The sequence below is a fragment of the Thunnus albacares genome, chromosome 7, assembly GCF_914725855.1.
Source record: "Thunnus albacares chromosome 7, fThuAlb1.1, whole genome shotgun sequence".
NCBI lineage: Eukaryota > Metazoa > Chordata > Actinopteri > Scombriformes > Scombridae > Thunnus > Thunnus albacares.
In genome coordinates, this window is record NC_058112.1 from 29,943,623 (window position 1) to 29,964,350 (window position 20,728).

Consider the following 20,728-nt stretch of genomic DNA (forward strand, 5'->3'; position numbering starts at 1 on the left):
ACAGATTACACAGTTCCAGAGGTTTTTTTTCTCTTCTATAAGACTAAAGCTCTGTCTCAAATCACATACTTCTGTTAGTACACTTTCATGTAGTACACTATATATTACTGGCGTAGTGCACAAATTTTGACAGGGTAGTGTTGTCTCAAATCAAACACAGCCTTAGCATTAGCTAGCGTTAGCATTAGCTAGCGTTAGCATTAGCTAGCATTAGCATTCGCGTTATCGTTCGCACTACCAAATCATTACAGACTGCTAAATTAGCCAAGATGGTGACCATTTAGGGCGAGAAGTGTCCATAGTTCCACAGTCGACTTTTTGACCGTTTTGAGTGCACCATCCGGGTACTCACAGTGCACTGCATTACCCATACCTCTCAGTGTGAACGCACTTATGCACTCAAAATGGTAAGTGTAAGTACAGAAGTATACTCTTGAACAATACAATAAATTTTAGATGTACATATGTTATATAGTATGTTAAACATATGTTTAAATGTTTCCAAATGTCTAATTCTTTATTTTTCCTGAGGAATCAGTACTTTTAAACATTGGATTTGTGCTTTTCTAAGTTTCAGATTATGTATTGGTGAGCAGTGTGATATATAAAACAGTCATACAGTCCTTTGGGAACTGTTATGTCAAAAATTCAAGAGCTTTAACGAGTGACATTTTGTGTCTGTTTTCATGCTAAAATCCAGTCTGGGTTTCATTCTAAATCCTCTCTCTGTTCTGTCAGTGAGATCTGGAGGGATGGCGCCAACCCCTCATCACCCAACTACATCGATGAGCAGCACCCCAACTCTTCGGCGCCCCCGGTCCACCTAGCCGTCATCGTCACACCGACCAGCGCTTACTACATCATCTACATCTATGTGGCCACATCAGAGAGCGTGCTGGCTTTAGGATTCTTCAGGGGTCTCCCACTAGTGCACACGTTACTCACGGTTTCCAAAAGACTGCATGAACAGATGCTGACTTCTGTACTTCGGGCCCCCATGGCTCTGCTCAACACTATGAAGACGGGTGCTTTCCTGTTTTATTTTCTCAGTATTTTTCAGGGCTTTCTGTTTGGCATGTTGTTGCACTTCTTCATCTCTTAAGCACATCATCTGTTAAGTCTCATTGAATGCCATATTAACTTAAGTCGTTCACAACAATGCTGCAGTTTTTCCTAATGTTTCTCTTGTTTGTTTTCTTCCAGGTCGGATCATGAACAGATTCACCAAGGATATGGCCACCATAGATGACATGCTGCCTCTGGTGCTGTTTGACCTCATACAGGTATTTAACCAACAAATGTGTCAATACAATATTGTGCTTATGACCCAAAATATTTCGTTTTTGTTCACAATTTTTAATTAAAACAATAGTCGAGTGTCCCTATGAAGATTGAAAGAGGTTTTACGTGCTTTAATTATTCCACCTGTTTATAATGTCCATTAAAAGATCCCTTCCTAATATAAGTGATGGGGGACAAAATCCATAGTCCTAGTTTTGTGCACAAATATATTCAAAAGTTTATCTGAAGCTAATATGAGGCTTCAGTCGTCCAAATTGTTCAAGTCAAGTGGATATCTTTCAATGTTGAAGTGTTTTTGTGCAAAATTCCCTCTTGTGTTTCCCTGTTGAGCTGCAGTTGAAGGATAGTAACAAAAAGAGGGAAATTTGTCGTAAAAAGGCTTTAACATTGGAAGATATCTACTTGATTTAACTAATTTGGACGAATGAAGCTTCATATTAGCTTCAGATAAACTTTGGAATATCTTTTTGCACAAAACGAGGACTGTGGATTTTGTCCCGCACCACTTACATTAGAAGGGTGTTAGGAAGGGATCCCTTGAAGGCCAGTATGAACAGGAGTAATAGTTATAGCAAACAAAACCTTTGTAAATGTTCATATGGGCACCTGACTATTGTTTTCAGACAGACGTGACACATTGTGAACCTTTAATAGTATAGCTGTCTTGTGCCTTACCTCTGAAAATACTGGTTTGGATGTTTGATGTCAACAATTTTTGACAAACGCCACCTATTTAGTGAGGATTGAATTTCAAAAGCAGGATACCAAGACACTTCAAAATCGAGTCAACCAATGTGGACTGAGAAGTGTCGGCTATTTACACCCACACTCAGGATTATTTGCTGCTGTTTATCTCAGGTCTGATTTTTTTTTCTTTCTTTCATTTCCCTCAAACCAGTTGACATTGATTGTCACAGGTGCCATCTTCACTGTGTCCATCATACGGCCGTACATCTTCATCGCTGCCATCCCGTTGGCTGTCATCTTTGTTGTCCTCAGGAAGTACTTTCTACGAACTGGACAGCAACTCAAACTACTTGAGGCTGAAGGTGAGAGTGGGGGAGACACTTTGTATGTGTGCCAGTGCAGGGTTTTATGTATTTCTGGGGGGAATTGTGCAGTTAATATGGTCAGCATCCTAGACTTCTATGCAACCAGGAAGCTCCTGTGTTAAACTGTGTAAATATTCAACTGCACAGATTTATACTTTTGCTGAATGAACAGCTTCTATGTAGCCTAATGTCTCCTCTCTGTCCCTCTGAAGAGACGTAACCAAGTACCAGAAAGTCCAAGCAAAGAAGAGGATGTGTTGCATCATAGCATTACATGGAAACTAGTGTATTGAGTAGGGAGACTGTCCTCATACAAAGGGAAAATATACATTTGCAGTCTGTAAATCCAAAGAAAATATATAAATATAAAAAAGAGCAATATATAATATTGCCTAAAAATGCATCATGTATACATTTTTATTATATGTGTTTACAGTGTATTTAAAACAGCTTGAAATAGTATTTTAAATGTAATATATAGTAAAATCCATTTTATACAGATCAGATAAGTTTTACATTCTTATTTCTCTTTATTTCACAACATCATGAAGGATGAGAACAGACAGGGGCGAAAGCAGCAAGAGTACAATGACCAAACAGGTAAAGATTCAGGAGGAGTAAAAGTGAAAACATGAGAGGAAAACCAATAGAACGAACAGAGGAAGTGAAATTCGGGCGGCAGACGTGACAATCACCACAACTGCCCGTCTGCAGGCAGAGCTGGTGGATGGTCCGGGGCCAAAGGGGTCAGCGCTCACGCTGAAGAACAAAAACATGACAGAGGAAGAGCTGAAGGGGAGGATGGATGGGCTGCCTCAAAGGGACGGGAACAGATGAAGGATGTGAGGCAGGGCGAATAAAATAACAGCTGTACACCAGTGCAAAAGTGTTTAGTATCTCTTTAGTATTTTTTTTAGACACTAGATTACTGTTTTTGCTTGTTTGAGCTCCTCTTGACATCGGTAAAGATTTGGGGCAGTATACTGTCAGTAAATATGTTATTAGGTGCTTTAGTAGAACCTGAACAGTGCAGTGATGTTCACAATCAGGAGAGAATAACATTTTATTAACTGCTGCATTATTGTGAGGGCTTTTGGTAGATATTTATTAGGTTGTGACTACATTTGCAGGACAGTTCTTTAACTACAGTATTAGACCTACTCCTCAAGTGACAGTCTTGTAATAAGTGATTTTTTGCAGAAACAGTCTGCTGACATTGATGAGATGAAGGTGGTGCAGAAGCAGTTTTGACCAGTTGGTTCAAACCACCAAAATCAGTGCTAATGTCTTTCATATGGCCACTAAAGTCTGTATCTCTAAAATGTTTTTTAATGCTTGATTCCTTGCCTGGTCAGTTCACCTCAAAAAAATGGGAAAAAAAAAACATATTTTTAGTGGCATCTAGCAATGCAAATTTTTTATTTGCAAAGATGTTCATCTCTTAGATCCATGTACAGTGTATGCATGAATGGGATTTTGTTTGTGGTTGAAAATGTTGAAAAATTGCATCCAAAATGATTCAAAGGCAACATCTTTCCAGAAACATCTTTCCAGAAACGATGTCTTTGTTTCAATGGATAATCGACAGCTCACACTGTCAATAGTTTTCATAGGAACTATTTTTTCAGTAGAAAGTATTTCCAGTGAATACTGTTGACAGTGTGTGTGTATGCAGTCATCACCTTTGATGACATCTAGCTCTTGTTCCTGCAAAAAGTTGAATTAATTTAAGTTGCTTTGGACAAAAATATATACCAACTTTATGTGATATAATCAGGTAAATTGAAATTAAGATCTCATTATCAGTGGGGACCTGAGTATATACAAATATTTTGAGTCTGATGAAGAGCAGGTGTGCTCGAAACGTCGCCTTGGTGCAGTAAATTCTAGTGCAGCATGCAAGCTATCTGAAAATCGTTCCTTTAATTTATATTTCAAAGCTATAATATGGAGGTCCACAGAGCAGTCAAAGGATGAGTAAACAGGTCACTGGACTGCTGACGAAGATGCCGCTCTGTGATTTTTGGACTTCCCTGCTCCGCTCTCAGTTGTATCACAGAATGTGTGTTTCAGTGAAGACAGGGAGGTCTTTCCGGAGCTGCCGAGAGCATGTCCGGGTCAGAGAGATGAGCTGAGCTGGGATTTCCTCCAGCCCCATCCTGGTGTCGCTCTCTCTCTCTCTGATGTCACAAGCAGCGTGTCAGACAAACTGCAGGGGAAATTTAAGTGCATTAGTCACTCAACAAATATTTTTAAGAATGCTTTTTGTTTGGTTTTTCCAGCTGAAGTGAATTATTGTAAAGTGACTCTTTCTTGCCAAAAAGAACGTATTTAGAACAAAAAATACTTTCAAAAGAGTTAACCAAAGCACTCAGATGACAAAATGATTTTTCAGTTTCATTCCTGTGTTGTTTGTGGGGTTTCCCTGCTGCCAGTTTCATCATGAACACACTGCAGACAACTGTCTCACCTGTTTGCTGATCTAAAAATGCAAAGTCAAGTTTGACTTTATTGGTCATTTGTGCGGAATAACAAGTCATCTGTACAAGGAAATCCTTAAGATCCTCAAGGCTCAGGACGGTACATCTTAAGCATTTCATTGTGTTATTCTGCACAAATGACAAATAATGTTTCCTTCCTCACATTTAAATTCCTTCCTGGTTAGAGTAGCTTCAAATAGAAAGATGAATTTAAAAAAAACCAACAATGACTCCATTTTTAAGCACTGATGTATGGGGGGGAAATGCAGTGGATGATTAATACAAGGAAGTGTTTATCAAAGGCAGATGTGTGTCACAAACTGTACTGTAACAGATGGGAGATAATTACCACTACAAACTAAATGCTCTTTAGTGTTTAATAAGTTGTCAGCTCATATTATCAAGGACATTTTGAAGTGTAATGCACTAATGTCATTAGTTTAATTGCTATCCATTAACTGTTTGAAAATTGACCTTTGTTGGTACGTATTCAAACCTTATTATCTTTTATGTGTCCCGTCTCCTCTCCTGCAGCTCGTAGTCCAATCTTCTCCCACCTCATCATCTCACTGAAGGGTTTGTGGACGATTCGGGCGTTCGGTCGTCAGACCTACTTCGAGACGCTCTTCCACAAGGCTCTAAACACTCACACGGCCACCTGGTTCCACTACCTGTCTGCTCTGCGATGGTTCCTGTTCCGCTGTGACATGATCTTCGTCTTGTTCTTCAGTGCCGCCGCCTTCATCGCTGTGGGAACCAACCGTGAGTGACGGGATGGTCGTGGGTTGACATATGAATGTTTGGATGTAAGGTAGATTACAGCGTTCTCAGGGTAAATGTGAAGATTTCAGGTGCTAAGAAAAGTACTTTTTAATAGCTTTTGCACCATGTAAGTAGTTTATTATGGAGGTGGTACAATTTCAACAACTGATGGTTTTTCTCAACCCATAATGGATTGAGAATGGATTTAGTCACCTCACTAAAACTAGAAAAATTCTCTTACCTGCAGGATGGTTTCTAGCCATGTTTGCCTCATATTAACATATTATCTTTCTTCCAAGTATCTGGGACACTGATTCTGGTAAAACAATACTTTTGAGTTTTTGTCAAATGTTACTTTTTCAGTGCTTTGAGCGACACAAACTTATTTTCACCTCTATATTGGGATTTACGGAGAAGTTACAGCAGTGGATATCTCAAAAGCTATGCCCACGAAACCAAAACAATCTACAAATTAGCTTAAAGGTGCAGTGTGCAGAATTTAGTGGCATCTAGCAGAACGGACTTGGCAGAATAGAATATAATATTCATCAGTATGTTTTAATTGGTGTATAATCCTATAAAAATAAGAATTGTTGTGTTTTTATTACCTTAGAATGAGCCTCTTTTACAGAGCCTGCCATGTTCCTACAGTAGCCCAGAATGGACAAACATAACTGGCTCTAGAGAGGACCTTTCACAGTTTTTATGAGTTTTTAGGCCACCATAGGTTCTCCTACACACTTGGAAGGTGAGGGGGAGGGGTATTCAGTTGGTTGCAATCTGCAGCCTCACTGCTAGATGCCACTAAATCTAACACACTGGTCCTTTAAGTTGAGAAAACTACATGAGCTGTGATTGTGGCGATCCTCAGTAAGCAAGAGCACTGTGAGTGGAGCCTTTAAGGGGATGAGAGCAGCAGCAGCAGCAGCAGTTTCTGACAACCTCATTAAAAGTCATTAAATTGGACGGATGCTTGGGAGGAAGTGCTTCAATACTCTGGAAACAAGAGGCTGTTGGGTTTAGAGAACATAACTTGTGATCAGATGCTTGCTGGTTACCACATTGGAGAAGATATATTTGATTAATATCTGGCTAAGCATAATTATAGCGATACAAACTTTTATCAGTGCCCTTTAGCAAGATAGGTAGCCGTGAAAACAATAAAATAAGACATGAAGATGTAATATAAGACTCACGCGTCGATCGCGTGGGGAAGGCCAATCAAAAAATAAATAAATAAATAAACTGCATCTTTTAAAAAAAAAACTGCACCTTTTTTTTGCGTAGGTATTGCTATCAGTGCAGCCAGTGTGTATCTAAACACTGCCCCCTCAAGGCCGTGTGCTGGTATGGTGTAGCCTGTTATCATTTGTAGCAGAGCAGTGTCGCATTTCGTTGCCGTTTGCGTCTCCGTCCGACAGACGACAGCAGCCTACATCATGGTCATTACTAAAGCAAACACAATAAAAGTGATTTTATGGTGGTATTCACTTCTTTTGGGCGTCTATCAGTGCTAATACTAATTCTGCTTTATCATTTCTTTGCTTTGGCTCGAGGATGAAGTGTGTGTAGTAACGCAGCTGAAGGACTGTGGAGGATTGTTGTTCCTAAACAGAGCAAAATGAGCAAAAAACAAAAAAAACAAGTGATCTAATCAGGTGGCAAAGTAATCGTGTGTCACCGGTATTGATCAAGAACCTTATCAACCCACTGCAGATAGACTGCTCATTTTGTCAGTAAACACTTTATTATTTCCGCTGGTCCTATCAAGTGAAGAAGCTTCAGTCTTATCTGTGTGTTACAGTGTGTAGAGTCAGATAACAAGATCATAACAGAACAGTTTGTCTGTGAAAACTGATCAACTGTTGGAATGCCACCGGATAAAATGTCATGTACAAAAGGAAGCGCGCGTGTGTGTTTTTAATTAAATGAATGGGAAACACACACGCACACACACACAACACGTGTTGTTGCGTCATTGCCTGCGTGTTTATGATGAGAGCAGATTAAAGGGTCATTTCACAGCTCATTAGTTTCCAATGAAGCCAATGGCAGAGTTGCCGTACCTGAGTGCTGCTCTGACATCTGAGAGAGCATATTTGAATAGACAGTACTGATGATTGTGTGTGTGTGTGTGTGTGTGTGTGTGTGTGTGTGTGTGTGTGTGTGTGTATATGTTTGTGTGTGTGTTCTGCAGAGGACAAACCAGGTGAGGTAGGCATCATCGTGGCCCTGGCCATGCTCATCCTGGGGACTTTCCAATGGGCTGTCATCACCAGCATCACAGTAGACGGACTGGTATGTGGTCCACACACACACACACACACACACACACGCACAGCTACCATCATACGCATCGCAGTAGTAAGATCTGACTTGCATTAAAATACCACATCTCCAGTGGCCAGTCAAGAGTGTCTCAAACACACGCACATTTGAGAAGGTTTTTTTGCGGAGCATGTATGTGTTTCTTTCTGATCTACACACCGAACCAGACTAGACACATCTCAGACCTTCTGCTGCTGGCCAGGGAGCCGCTCCTCTGCAACAGCTGGGATTAAGACTCTCTCTTTTATTGCAGATTTATTTTCTTGTAATTGCCAAATGCCTTGTAATTCAACCAGGAACTGCAACTAATTATTTTTTTATGAATTAATCCATCATTTTCTTTTTTTTGGATTAATTTAGTCTGTAAAATGTTTGTGATTAACGATTAAAAAGAGCTCAGAGCTCAACACGCTTTGCAACTTCAGGAAAACACGTGCAAATAGACAAAACACGCAAAGCAAGTTAAGAAAAACATCTTCATCAATTCGACAACATATGTGCAGCATTTAGACAAATGTGCTGCAAATTCAGACAACACAACTCATTACAGAAACACGCCGCAAACACAAACAACACAACTCGTTACAGACAACACAACGGAAGTGTTTCCAGAGGACACTCAGCAGCTACTGCTGCTCTGCTGACATCTTTGCTTTCGCTACGCTGGCTGTGTAGATATCGGGTGAGATAATGTGAAACCTACGCTCTACTCAGTTCTTCCCCCTGTTGTGCCAAACACCCAATCAAACTGGATGTACCAGGAATCAGAACATTTGGGATTTAGACCTTTTTTGCAATGTAATATCTCATAACTCCCCCATGTTTCATACGAGTTCAGAGTTTGCCCTCCATATATAGAGTTACAAAGTGTTTTGGTGACATTACTATGCTATTCTCTACTAGTTCACTACAGATCATCAGAAGACAACAGCTGATGTGAAACAACAGATGACAAGAAAGACCGGTGTTGCACCAGTGTAACACCTGTTGTTAGTCAGCTCTTGATGCTAAGTGGAGTAGTTGAAAATCAGTTTGATGGACCAGGGGGAGATCTGAACCGCTTTAGAGTCTTTAAATGGTATCTGACTATATTCCATGTGAACACAATCAAAAGCTGACTCCCTCTGATTGTACAAGACAAGGAGTAAAATGGAGAACAGGGACGCAGCAGGTATGTTGCTGCAAGCTGTTATTTCTGTCGAAGACGTGTGTGAGGCTCTTATGAACCAGTGTTTGTCAGGTCGGTGGCTGATTTCCGACACATTTTGGTTTGTTGAACTAACAGAGCTTATCACAGCGCAGGACATTTTGTTCAGTACGTTCACATACACACACACACACACACACACAAACACGTTCACCGCAGTGGTGCTGGTGTGTGTTTGGGGGAGTTGGCGCTGATCTTCACAGTGTGATTCATATTCTTATGCGAGAGAAAAGCTCATTAATGTGTTGTGACTCCCTGTGAATAATACTTACACTGATGGGAAGTGTAGCTATTAAAATATTCTTCTCAAGTACAAGTACAATGCTTGAGCATAACTAACTCTGCAGGTGTCTACATGTAGCTAGTTTAAAATGTTAACTTAGTGTTAACATAGGTTTCATGTTGTTTAGTAGAACAATTCAGTCTGAAGATACTTACAAAAGAAATATAAATACATCTAAGTTTCAAGGTTCAGTTTTATTGTCATAATACAATACATGATTGCACAAAGAAATGCAATTGTAGCCAGAAAATGTTTTTATTTAGTATTAAAATACTAAAAATGTGAATAGAGTAACATAATAAAAAATATGGAATGGAAATAAAATGGAACAAAGTACATAAGTCACACTGAAGGAAGAAATAAATAAGTAAAAACTATATCATATTTACAAGCAATATACAATTAGATACATAGCCTACTACAGACTGTAAAAGATAATGGATGTAGCCACTGTGATGTCACTCATTGGTTTGTCAGAGTTTGCATTTTGACCGTCGCCATCTTGGATTTCTGGAGCCAGAAGTGACCATATATGGACGAGAGGGTGGAGCTGACCCTAATGCTAGCTGCTAGCTTTGTTAGCACAGTGCATTTACAATCTATGGCTAACTGTGATAATGCTAATGCTAATTTTTGCTAGCAAAAAACAAAATGTACTTACCAGAAAAACTGAACATCTGACTCCTCAGAGGGTCTTTTAGCAGAACCAAACGCTGAACAAGACTTTTTTAGGCGACCAAAATGTTACAATTAACTTTAATGAACTGAAAACACACAGAAACAGCGACAGCTATGGCTACGCCTACACTGTGTGAATCTGGGGTTACGCCATGGTTACGTTATCTAACCAATGTTGTTGCCGTAGTAACGACTTGTCAATCACAATGTAGCCACACCCTACAGCATACCCTGCTTTATCATCAGTTTTATTCTAAATGGGACCATAATTAACAAAATGAACATCATGATGCACTGAAGGAGATTTGAAACTAGCGATTGAGACCATAAATCTATTAGGAAACTGTTTACTGAGGTAATAAATCAAGTAGGAAGTAGGGTCGCGTCCGTACAAAACTCACCTCACCTTGTCTCTCTTCTTCTTCCCGTCCCAGATGCGTTCAGTGGATCGAGTCTTCAAGTTCATCGACCTGCCATCTGAGGAGCTGCTGCCGGGGAAACACGGCGGTAAAGGAGGCCCCGACCTCGTCATCGACAACCCTCACGCCCGCGACTGCTGGCCGAACCGCGGCCAGATGGACGTCCAGGGTCTCACCGTCAAATACACCGAGGCCGGACGCGCCATCCTCAACGACATCTCCTTCTCTGTGGACGGGGGACAGAGTGTGAGTCGTGGGTGATGGGTAAAGATTGTGTGAGATTATGAAACACGGCAAGGTGATACTTGTTAGCACCGACTAACTGGATTTTAAACTGTTCTGACCAAGAGGGGTGCTGCAGGAAAATGATCCTTGCAGTGTTATAGAGAGATTATAGTTGGGTGACGAACTCATTAACAAGCGTGTGTGGTGACATGTTTACTATTGGCTTGTTATTATTTGTTTAAGTTGCTAATGAGAAGAATTTGGGTAGGGAATCAGGTATCAAGTATTTGTTATAGTTCATTACAGTTGAACAAAATGTTACTTCTCTCTGGGGCCAAGATGCAAACAAAGGCAAAACACAGACAACACAGCAATACAGACAAAACAATCCACGACATGATACAATGACAAAATAAAAGATAATATCAAAGTCAGAACAGTAAAATCAGTGACAACTGCTGAAAGACCTTTTTTTTTTTTCAAACTCACACATACGCTCAGAGCTGTAATGTCTCCCTTTCATTTAAATGCCTCATGCTTTTAAATTAGGGCAGAGGAACTCAGTTAGTAGTGTTCAAATTGCTTTCAGTGAAAAGAGAGAACAAGTGTAATATTTGACCACTCTCTCTGTCTCTCTGTCTCTGCTTCTGGCAGTAATTGTACTTAGTATGAGCTCCTCGTAATGAATCGTGGAGGACAGCAGAGCTCAGTAAGTGTTAGTGCTTTAGCCTCGTCCCATTAGCTGCTGTGTGGCCCGCTGATAACTGGGTTAATTGTTGCCACCAGCCTGCAGAAGAGCTGACAGAGAGCTTTCAGACTCTTAAATACCTCAAGGCAGCAGTTCATTTCACAAAGTCATGAGTATACTCTACTTAACTAACTACACAGTATGTGCTGCATATTGTGCATTATGTGTATATACAGCATACACTGTATGTAATCATGATTATATAGATGCATATCTAGATACATTCATGCAGAAAATGGCAAATTAATTAATTAAGCTTTCTTAAATGAACTGATAAGATAGAAATTCGTTAATATTTTTAGCTGAGTAAAATGTGTGTCTTCTGGTTGTGTGTGTGTGTGTGTAGATTGGTCTACTGGGCAGGACAGGTTCAGGGAAGAGCACCCTGTTGTCCGCTCTGCTGCGTCTCGCCTCCACTGATGGAGAAATCTCCATTGATGGTGTCTCATGGAGCTCCGTCTCCCTGCACACGTGGAGGAAGGCCTTCGGAGTGGTGCCGCAGGTACGTCCGTGACTGCTGAGCTGCTTTATTTAGCAAAGCAGTCTAAATAATGTCGGTTCAAATTTAATGACAGCTGTGAAAGTATAGACAGGTGAAAGTATAGCTAGTCTAGTTAAATCCTACTCAGGTGATTCCCATATAATGGGATTTTCAAACATTGGAAATTGTGAAATTTAGATGGTTGTTTTAGCGCCATCAATACTACAATTTAGTCCTGCATCATTTTGGGTGTGACTGGACTGTTCTGCAGTTTGTATCATTTTCATTCATGAAAAGACTTTTGTCAAAAGAAAAAAGCATTTCAAAACGAATAAAACTGAAACAATTAATCCATAATCAAAATAGTTGCAGATTAATTGTCTGTTAATCGACAAATCATTTAATCTCTTAACCACAAGAGGTCGCTTGTCAGGAAAACGGGGTCATTAAAGCGCTTGAACAAACGACGAATGCTGTCGTGTCAAACTGTAGATAATCTGATTGTGTTGCATCTAAAAGGAGCCTCAGTTACAACGAGCAGATACTTGGTTCGATCATGTGACTTCGGAACGACACATAATCAGGCGTCTCTATCGGCAGTAATCGGCAAGATGACATCATCTGTCTGTGTTTTTATAAACCGTCATGTCACTGCTAAACAATAACGATGTTTAATGATGTGACTAGGGATGGGCATTTGAAGAAATTTCCTTAATCGATCATCAGGAAAATTAACGATCAATTATCATTAATGTTTTTTTTTATTTGTATTTAAAATGCCTGTGGCAGAAAATATTAAAGAAAGTGTGTTTTTCCTCAATTAAATCTTTATTCCGAGAAGAAATTATAGACCAACAGCAGTCCTCTTATACAAGGCAGTTAAGCTGTTAAACGGAAAACAAAACAAAAAGGAAAAGAAAAAATTCTTAACGATCAATTATCGATCATCGATAAATCACGCCCATCCCTAGATGTGACAACGCTGTGGTAAAGATGATGGTTTGAGTTAAAATGATCAAGTAAAACTAAAATAATTGTTATTTTAACAAAAAAAGTTAAATTGTCTTTTACTTAATTTATTTGTTTTGAATTTATTTACTTTAATAATTGTGATTTGTTTGCTCTTGCCTAACAAGGCTGATCGTATCAGTGAATACTACAGTAAATCCTGGTGAACCATACCTGCAACTTTAAAACACGCTGACAAATGTCGTCCTTACTACAGTCAGTTCCAGGTGGTTTTCATATTATTAGACTTCTAAACTAGCCACAGATTGCCTGCAGTAGCTTGTTATTCTTTGAGACTGTGTCACTATTTGCAGATGACATCACCTCTTCTTTTATTATAAAGATCTTAAATTTATTAGATCCAAAACATATGAACATGAACATGTTCAACGACCAAACTGTGAGACTGACTGAGTTCAAAATATAAAAGACTGAAAATATAAAAGCACCACTGCTGTAAACAATCCAAACGATTGTTATCATGTGGGCTAGACGTGTAATGTCAAGTTTATTGTGTCATTTAAATGTTTCCTCTGTTCCGTATTGAACAGAAAGTGTTTATTTTGACCGGCACTTTCCGGATGAACCTGGACCCACATGGACGTTACAGCGATGACGAGCTGTGGAGGGTAGCCGAGGAGGTGAGACTCCATTTCCTCTTTTTCCCTTCTGTGCTGCTGTAATTTTGGTCTTCGTTGGTGAAGTACTCCATTCTACCAGACATGTTTCCCATGTTATTAGTTATATAGATGTAATGGCGTTCAATTTTGGGTGAATTAGCCAGTTTCCTGTCTTGGTTTGTCTCCTGGGATCAATACAGAGAGAAAACTGAGAAGTTTTTATCTTGTGTCATGTAGTTGAGGTAGAGACCACCCTGCTGCTTTTTTTTAACGCATTTCAATTGTTATGCGACCAAGGTGTCATTGAATTTGAACATTTAATATGCAGTTTAAAATAATACAAATAAACTTATAGAAAAAACAACATATAAAGATGTTTATTTCAGCACAGGAAGTGTATGAAAAATAAGATGTTTCTGAGTAACATGTTACTCTTGAGAACCAAAATGATATCAGCCATGTCCTGCTCATAGACTGTATAAAAATATGGACGTAGTTACCGTGACGTCACCCGTTGGTTTCTGAAGAGCGGTTTTGAAGCTCAAAGCGAGCCGCTCCGGCCGTCGCCATCTTGGCAGTGTGTGACGCTGCCTAACTCCCAGCCAATCAAAAATGGGCAAAGAGGCGGGCCGAACGGCTGAAACAAGCCACCTAGCGGCTGGCGGACCTGTCACTCAAAGCAGCCATGTCCTTCATTATGCAGAACTTTACGGCTTAATAAAATTTAAACGAGTGAGTTATAAAAAAATTCACCCCCCGTACAGTTGTCATGAAAGAGGAAATTAGCTTTAGAGAACAAAACCCATGTTTTGGCATTTTAACATAGGGGTCTATGGGGATCGACTCGCTTTTGGAGCCTCAAGTGGTCATTCAAGGAACTGCAGTTTTTGGCACTTCCGCATTGGCTTCATTTTACAGCCCCGGAGGTTGCCGCTTGGTCCTGCTGTGTCAGAATCAGCTTATAAGAAATAAGCAGCTGATAGATAAATTATCAATAGACTGAGGTTTGTTGAATTCAGGCGTCTCTTTAATTCAAACAGAACATATGTGACAGACACAGAGAGTCCGCAGAGTCTCCGTGGAGAATTCTGCAGAAGAAAAGAAATTCACTGGTATATATCGACGGCCTTGATGCCCTTGGGAGGCACCTTTTAGTTGTTTACAGATTCCTACCAGACCTAGACAAAGCTTTACAGAGCTCTCCCTTCCACATGATATCCATATGACTTTGTCCCACTTTTACCCTTGTGATCCTGCAATCTAATATATATATATATAACCATACATGGTACACAATGTACAGATTTTTCTATCAGCAGCATAGTCAGTAGAAGAGAAACTGTTCTCAGGTTTGATGCCCCTTTCATAGAAACTTATTTATGAATGACCTCTGAAATGATAATCCACAGCAAAAAAATCAGCAGTCAGTGAGTAATATCCGTCCTTTGCGTCCTCAGGTGGGTCTGAAGTCGGTGATCGAGCAGTTCCCGGACAAGCTGGACTTCCAGCTGGAAGACGGAGGCAACGTGTTGAGCAACGGACACAAACAGCTGATGTGTCTCGCCCGCTCCATCCTCAGCAAGGCCCGCATCCTGCTGCTGGACGAACCCTCCGCCTACCTCGACCCCATGTCAGTAGGAACACTAACATATGTGTGTTATGAGTGTATGTGGCAACAAGAGGTTACTCTGTCTGACCTCTGTCCTAAAATATTATATAATTATGGTGCATCAGAAATGAATGTATTCCTAAATCGGGTTGAAAATGTACCTCTGCTGGTGACTTGTTTTGCTCACCGTACACATTCATTCAGGCTGTTTAGACAGAGGAAGCCTCTGCGTAGCTAAATCCTGCTGACTGCTGTATGCATACGTCCGTTCACTCATAGTTTTGGATTTATTTGTTCAGGTTATGAGATTTCTGCTAACAGGACAAGCTGCTTATAGTTTTCATAGGGACAGGGGTTTTTCCAGTAGAAAGTAGCTCAAATTAAAACTTCAGAAATAAAAAAAAAAAAAGGTGCTTAAAATCTGATTCTTGAGAAAATAATCAAATTTTTTTCAAATCTCATGTGTAGAGTTGGTTTGGCTTACACGTATTGTGTGTGTGTGTGTATCCAAAACCTCTGATATATCTTGTTCCTCTGTGCTGCAGAGCTCCGTCGTCGTCCAAAAACTATTAAAAACACGTCAGCGAGCCACACCGCTGCACCGGGTGACGTGTTCCTGCGCCACAAAGACTACAGTCACGGTAGTTTGTTTAGAAACGAATCCAAAGACTATTAACAGCAATTACGTTCTGCAGTCTCCGGAGAGTAGTTCTGACTGAAAGGTTTTTAAGATGAGGTCTATGACACAGGAATAAGATATATCAGACAATTGCAAGTATCTTGTTTTCTCCTCACTTTTATGTGTATTTCCTTTGTGTGTGTGTGTGTGTGTGATGTCCTGCATTGTGAGGTCACAGCAGCAGCAGCAGCAGCAGCAGCAGCAGCAGCAGCAGCCACCCAAATCCAACATGTGCGGTGTTCCCGTCACTGCATATGGAGACAATCTAGAGTGCTTTCAGTAATTCTGACCTACTGTACGTGGGAGTGTGTTTGCATGTAAGCGTTTCTGCAGAAGGGGGGGTCATGATGGTAAATGAAGCCTATAATGAGCAATCTAGTTTGACCCGAGGCCGAACGCCGCCCGCTCTTTCATGTCAGCCTCAACAACCTCCCTCGACAGGAATGGAACGCTAAGCTAATGTATTAGCAGTGGAGAGAGATGGCCTTTGATGATGATGATGATGATGATGATGATGATGGTATGTGTGTGTGTGTGTGTGTGTGCATTTGTTTGTTTGTGAACAGAACGTTGCAGGTCCTGAGGAAGACATTGAAGCAGGTTTTCTCCGGCTGCACCGTCATCCTATCAGAGCACAGAGTGGAGCCGCTGCTGGAGTGCCAATCATTCCTGGTGAGTTCTGGATGAAATTTACATTTTTTTACTGATTTTCATCCACATTTTAAAAGCTCAGGTGTTTGGAGAAGCTCATGAAACTCAACTTGGCCTGAACATCATTCCCTTAGGTAGACTGTGTTGGGTGCACACGTGTGCTTGAGTGTGTGTTTGCATGTAGGTAATGGGGGTTTGTGTTGGAACAACAGATGGCGTGACAGTAACATGAGGGAAGTGACCTCAGATTAGGAGCAGCTACTGTGACTTAAGACAGAAAGAAAGACAGAAAGACAGAAAGGGAAGCAACAGAAAGACTAAAAGAAAGGAAGAAAGATAGAAAAAAAGACTGAAAGACAGAAAGAACTGTCAGTTTATCAATTAAAACTGTCTGAAGTGACTGCAGTTATTCTTTACCAAAAGCCAACGTTTGTCTCCAACAGAAAACTTCAGATTTCATTTCATCTTACTGATGACAAATGCACACACACACACATTCACACACACACACACACACATTCACACACACCAGCTGAGTGTTTGTTGTTGACTGTGGTTGGAGAGTGGACCTAATGTAGTTCAGTATTGAAAGAAAAGGTTTGCTTCTGTACAAAACAGGAGGAAACACACACACGCACAGTGTGTTTACAAAACTGAAGCAAAAGTCTCCACACAGCTTTTTTTTTTTTTAATTTATGAAACATCATAATTTGAAAGAAGCTCAGATAAACACATCAGACGTGATTTCTGCTCCCTCCTGCTTGTCCAGATGATCGAGGGCAGCTCCATGAAAAGCTACGACTCCATCCAGAAGCTTCTGAACGAGACGAGTCACCTGAAACAGGCCATGAGCCCCGCCGACAGGCTCCGCCTCTTCCCAACGCTTCACCGCCTCAACTCCAGCAAGAGGGCGGCGCCGCAGACCGCCAAGATCTCATCCCTGCCAGAAGAAGCTGAGGACGAAGTCCACGACACCCGACTCTAATAACCGGCCAGATACACACACACACACACACACACACACACACACACACAACAACAGGTTGATTCAACACTGAAATCCCAACTTATTTTTGTAGGAAAACATTTTAAAAGCAAAGTGAACACATTTAAGTCAGGTTTTCCATTAATGGAACAATTTGGATCCATATAATCATCTAACACACACACTTCTTCACGTACACATACAGTATATTGTACTGTAAACATGCAACAAAGTACGACACACAATAAAAACACAGCAAAGAGCGTCTGGCTGCACACTCAGCTGAACATGTTACTATCACAGAACGAGGCTGAGCTACGGAGCTAATTTACTGACAGAAATCCAGACTAATAAAGGTAATGACTCACTCATAACAGCAGCTCACTTATAACAGAAAGTATCTGTAATCATTTGGATTGTAACAGCCAACTGCGTATAAATCTTTAGTATTAAATTCTTCATGAATATAAATCAGGTATGTACAGTGCAAAATGTGAGGGCAATAAAACTTCAAATCATGTGTGCAAAACCTTCAGCAGTACAGTACGAGATACTGTAGCTGTGAGTTTGGACGTTGCATAAAAAAAGCATTGGTGTGTAAGTGAATTGAAATTTCATGGCGGCTGCACGAAACTGTACAAATTGAAGCTGTGAGGTGAAAATCTGTCATTAAATTAGAATAACATGAATATACCGATGCAGTATATATGTACGTGCAGCAGGAAGAGCTCTGAAGAAGGGACCACTTATAAAAAAAAAACATGATGGCTATAAATAATATAACTCAAATGTTAGTGAAGCACATAACAGACTCCACCTGGCCTCAAACTGGACACTTATTGTTATTGAAAAGCATTTCGAGTGCCTTTTGGTGCTGGACAAACTGTATAAGGGCTTCTTCTTTTTTTCTCCTGAGGTCCAAAAAAAAAAATCTGTATTTGCTTTGAAAAAGCGTGAAATATATAAAACCTTTTTTTTTTTTTTTGCATATTTTGTTGTTTTAAAATACAAGGGTTAACTTGCTGAGAAAAATGTTTTGTTGTAAGTGAAGTGGCAGTGTGTTTTCATCAGAGCGTTCCCGTTCTTTAGATGGTTTGACTCAGACTGAGCTGCAGCCGCTGTAGAAATCTCATGTCTCATGTTTGCTCCACAGACAGAAAGTGTAACTATGAGCATCAATTAGCAAACACAGATCAAACCTAACTAGTTAATGATAATGTTGCACAATAAAAACAGACAAGTAAGTTGATGACTTGCTCTATCTTTTGCTATCAGTTTTGGCCTTTTAATACTAATTAATACTAAGCCGACATTTCATGTAGATGAGGAAAACAAAGCGTATTTAATCCTTTACAAACATGTTCATGTTCTAAACCTTCACAGCATCGACTCATAATCAGTCTCTCTACTAAAACCTCTGAGCTACAAATCTATTTTTAGTTCATAAATACCTCACCTGTCATTAATAAACGGGCGATTAATCCTTCATTCAGATTTCAGAGAGCAGAGAGAGTTCAGGGTTTCACACAAAAAACATTCACAACCTGGACCAAGAATGTCTATCAGCTGGACAGAAATCTTAAAAAAAAAAAAAGTAAAGTCAAAATAATTTAGCATATTCTAGGTCACTTTAGACAAAATCATAAAATTTCAGGCTTTCAGAATGATGTTCATGGTGTTTCTACTGCTGTCTAATGTAAAAATCAGTCAAATGTGACCTGAACAGGATGTAAAAATTAGGATTTGATTGTCTCGGTGCAGGAATCACTGTTTGTCTTTGAACAGGAAGAGAAGCATTAATGAGCTGCAGACAAACCATTATTATTATTATTATTAATCATTATTATATTCACCTCTCATTAACGACAGGAACAAAACATAATATTATCCATAAACTGATGCAACATGAGCCGTAGATCAAGCATCAAAACACCGCTAACATGCTATAATATATAAAAAATCTGAAAAAAAACGAAGTGGAAGTGGTGCTGGATACAAAAATCAATTAAATAGCAATACAAGGATCACCAGCACATCGAACCAAAGCTCCCTTTAATTTTATTAGTGACATTTCTACCAACTTACAGGTCTTCCTCAGGCAGAAATATCCTCCTTGTATTGCTGTTAAATTTATAATCCGTATATAAATTACTCTTGAGAATTAAGGTAAAGTAGAGACTTCTACAGTGGCTTCACTTCTCTATCTGTGGTCTGACCCTGCAGTAACTTCAACACACACACACACACACACACATAGAAACGGGAACGGTGACGTCGTTGGCTGACGTCACTAACGAGCGATGACTCTGATACCCTTATTTTTCAATCTGTATGCACTTTAGAGACACCCTGAGGTACTCAAGAGCTTTCACAGCAAGGAAAACAGTCGAATGATTGAACGCTGTACAACAGTTTCTTCAATTCTTCCATAAAATTAAGTGTAGATGTAGAATTATGACCTCTGATAACAAATTACGCTTTTTACTTTTAATTTTTTTCAGCCTATAATACTTGACAAATTATAGGGAGAAGGCAGTAATTCATCAAAAAAAAAAAAAAAAGTACATTTTCTATTTGAAATGAATATTTTTTCAGAGCTGCTGCTGTATAAAACGCAAAAACCAACCATTTTTTAACTCTTCTATCTGTACTTCCCTCTGAAACTGGAAACGATATTGACTCTCCTGATGTTTTTTCTTCTTTTGGTTTGAGGGAAGAGCACGTTGCTCCTTTCATACTGAATGATAGTTTTGTAAAAGAAGCAATGCAGAAAAAATTAAGGTACCGTGGAGAAATGCCTTGATGTGTTAACTGTGACAACAGATTTTTTTTTTTACAGTGTAAATTAAGAAAAAGCTGTTTCTTACTCATAGGAAAAGGGACACAAATGTCCAAAAAATGTATAAATGTATTTGTTCAATCAACTATATTTCCAGTAAAACTAAAGATTTTGAGAATTTCTGCATGTTTGTGTCTTTTTTTTTGTACACCTGTGTCTTGTTTGTGACTCAATCTCTTAGATACCGACTCTCACTCTTTTTCTTAATACCCTATGTGGCCAAAAATATGTGGACACCGGAACATTACACTCTTATGCAATTATTGGTCATCTCCTTCCAAAACCACAGGCATGAATCTGCAGCTGCAACAGCCTCCACTCTTCTGGTTTCAGGCTTTACGCCACATTTTTTTTTTTTTTTGCACCTGGCTG

At 39.7% G+C, this 20,728-nt stretch overlaps 1 protein-coding gene across 7 annotated transcripts in view; it reads left to right on the forward strand.

Annotated features, from left to right (window-relative positions):
* Positions 1–20,474, forward strand: part of cftr (CF transmembrane conductance regulator) — a 50,389-nt gene extending 29,915 nt beyond the window's left edge. For all 7 annotated transcript variants that reach the window (XM_044356070.1, XM_044356068.1, XM_044356066.1 and 4 more), the window contains 11 exons: positions 739–1,025; positions 1,204–1,283; positions 2,201–2,351; positions 5,369–5,596; positions 7,794–7,894; positions 10,527–10,757; positions 11,831–11,986; positions 13,525–13,614; positions 15,051–15,223; positions 16,448–16,553; positions 17,302–20,474. In XM_044356070.1, coding sequence (XP_044212005.1) covers positions 739–1,025; positions 1,204–1,283; positions 2,201–2,351; positions 5,369–5,596; positions 7,794–7,894; positions 10,527–10,757; positions 11,831–11,986; positions 13,525–13,614; positions 15,051–15,223; positions 16,448–16,553; positions 17,302–17,517 — 1,819 coding nt within the window. In that variant the 3' untranslated portion in view covers positions 17,518–20,474. The remainder of the gene's footprint in view (positions 1–738; positions 1,026–1,203; positions 1,284–2,200; positions 2,352–5,368; positions 5,597–7,793; positions 7,895–10,526; positions 10,758–11,830; positions 11,987–13,524; positions 13,615–15,050; positions 15,224–16,447; positions 16,554–17,301) is intronic.
* The last annotated feature ends 254 nt before the right edge of the window (positions 20,475–20,728 follow it).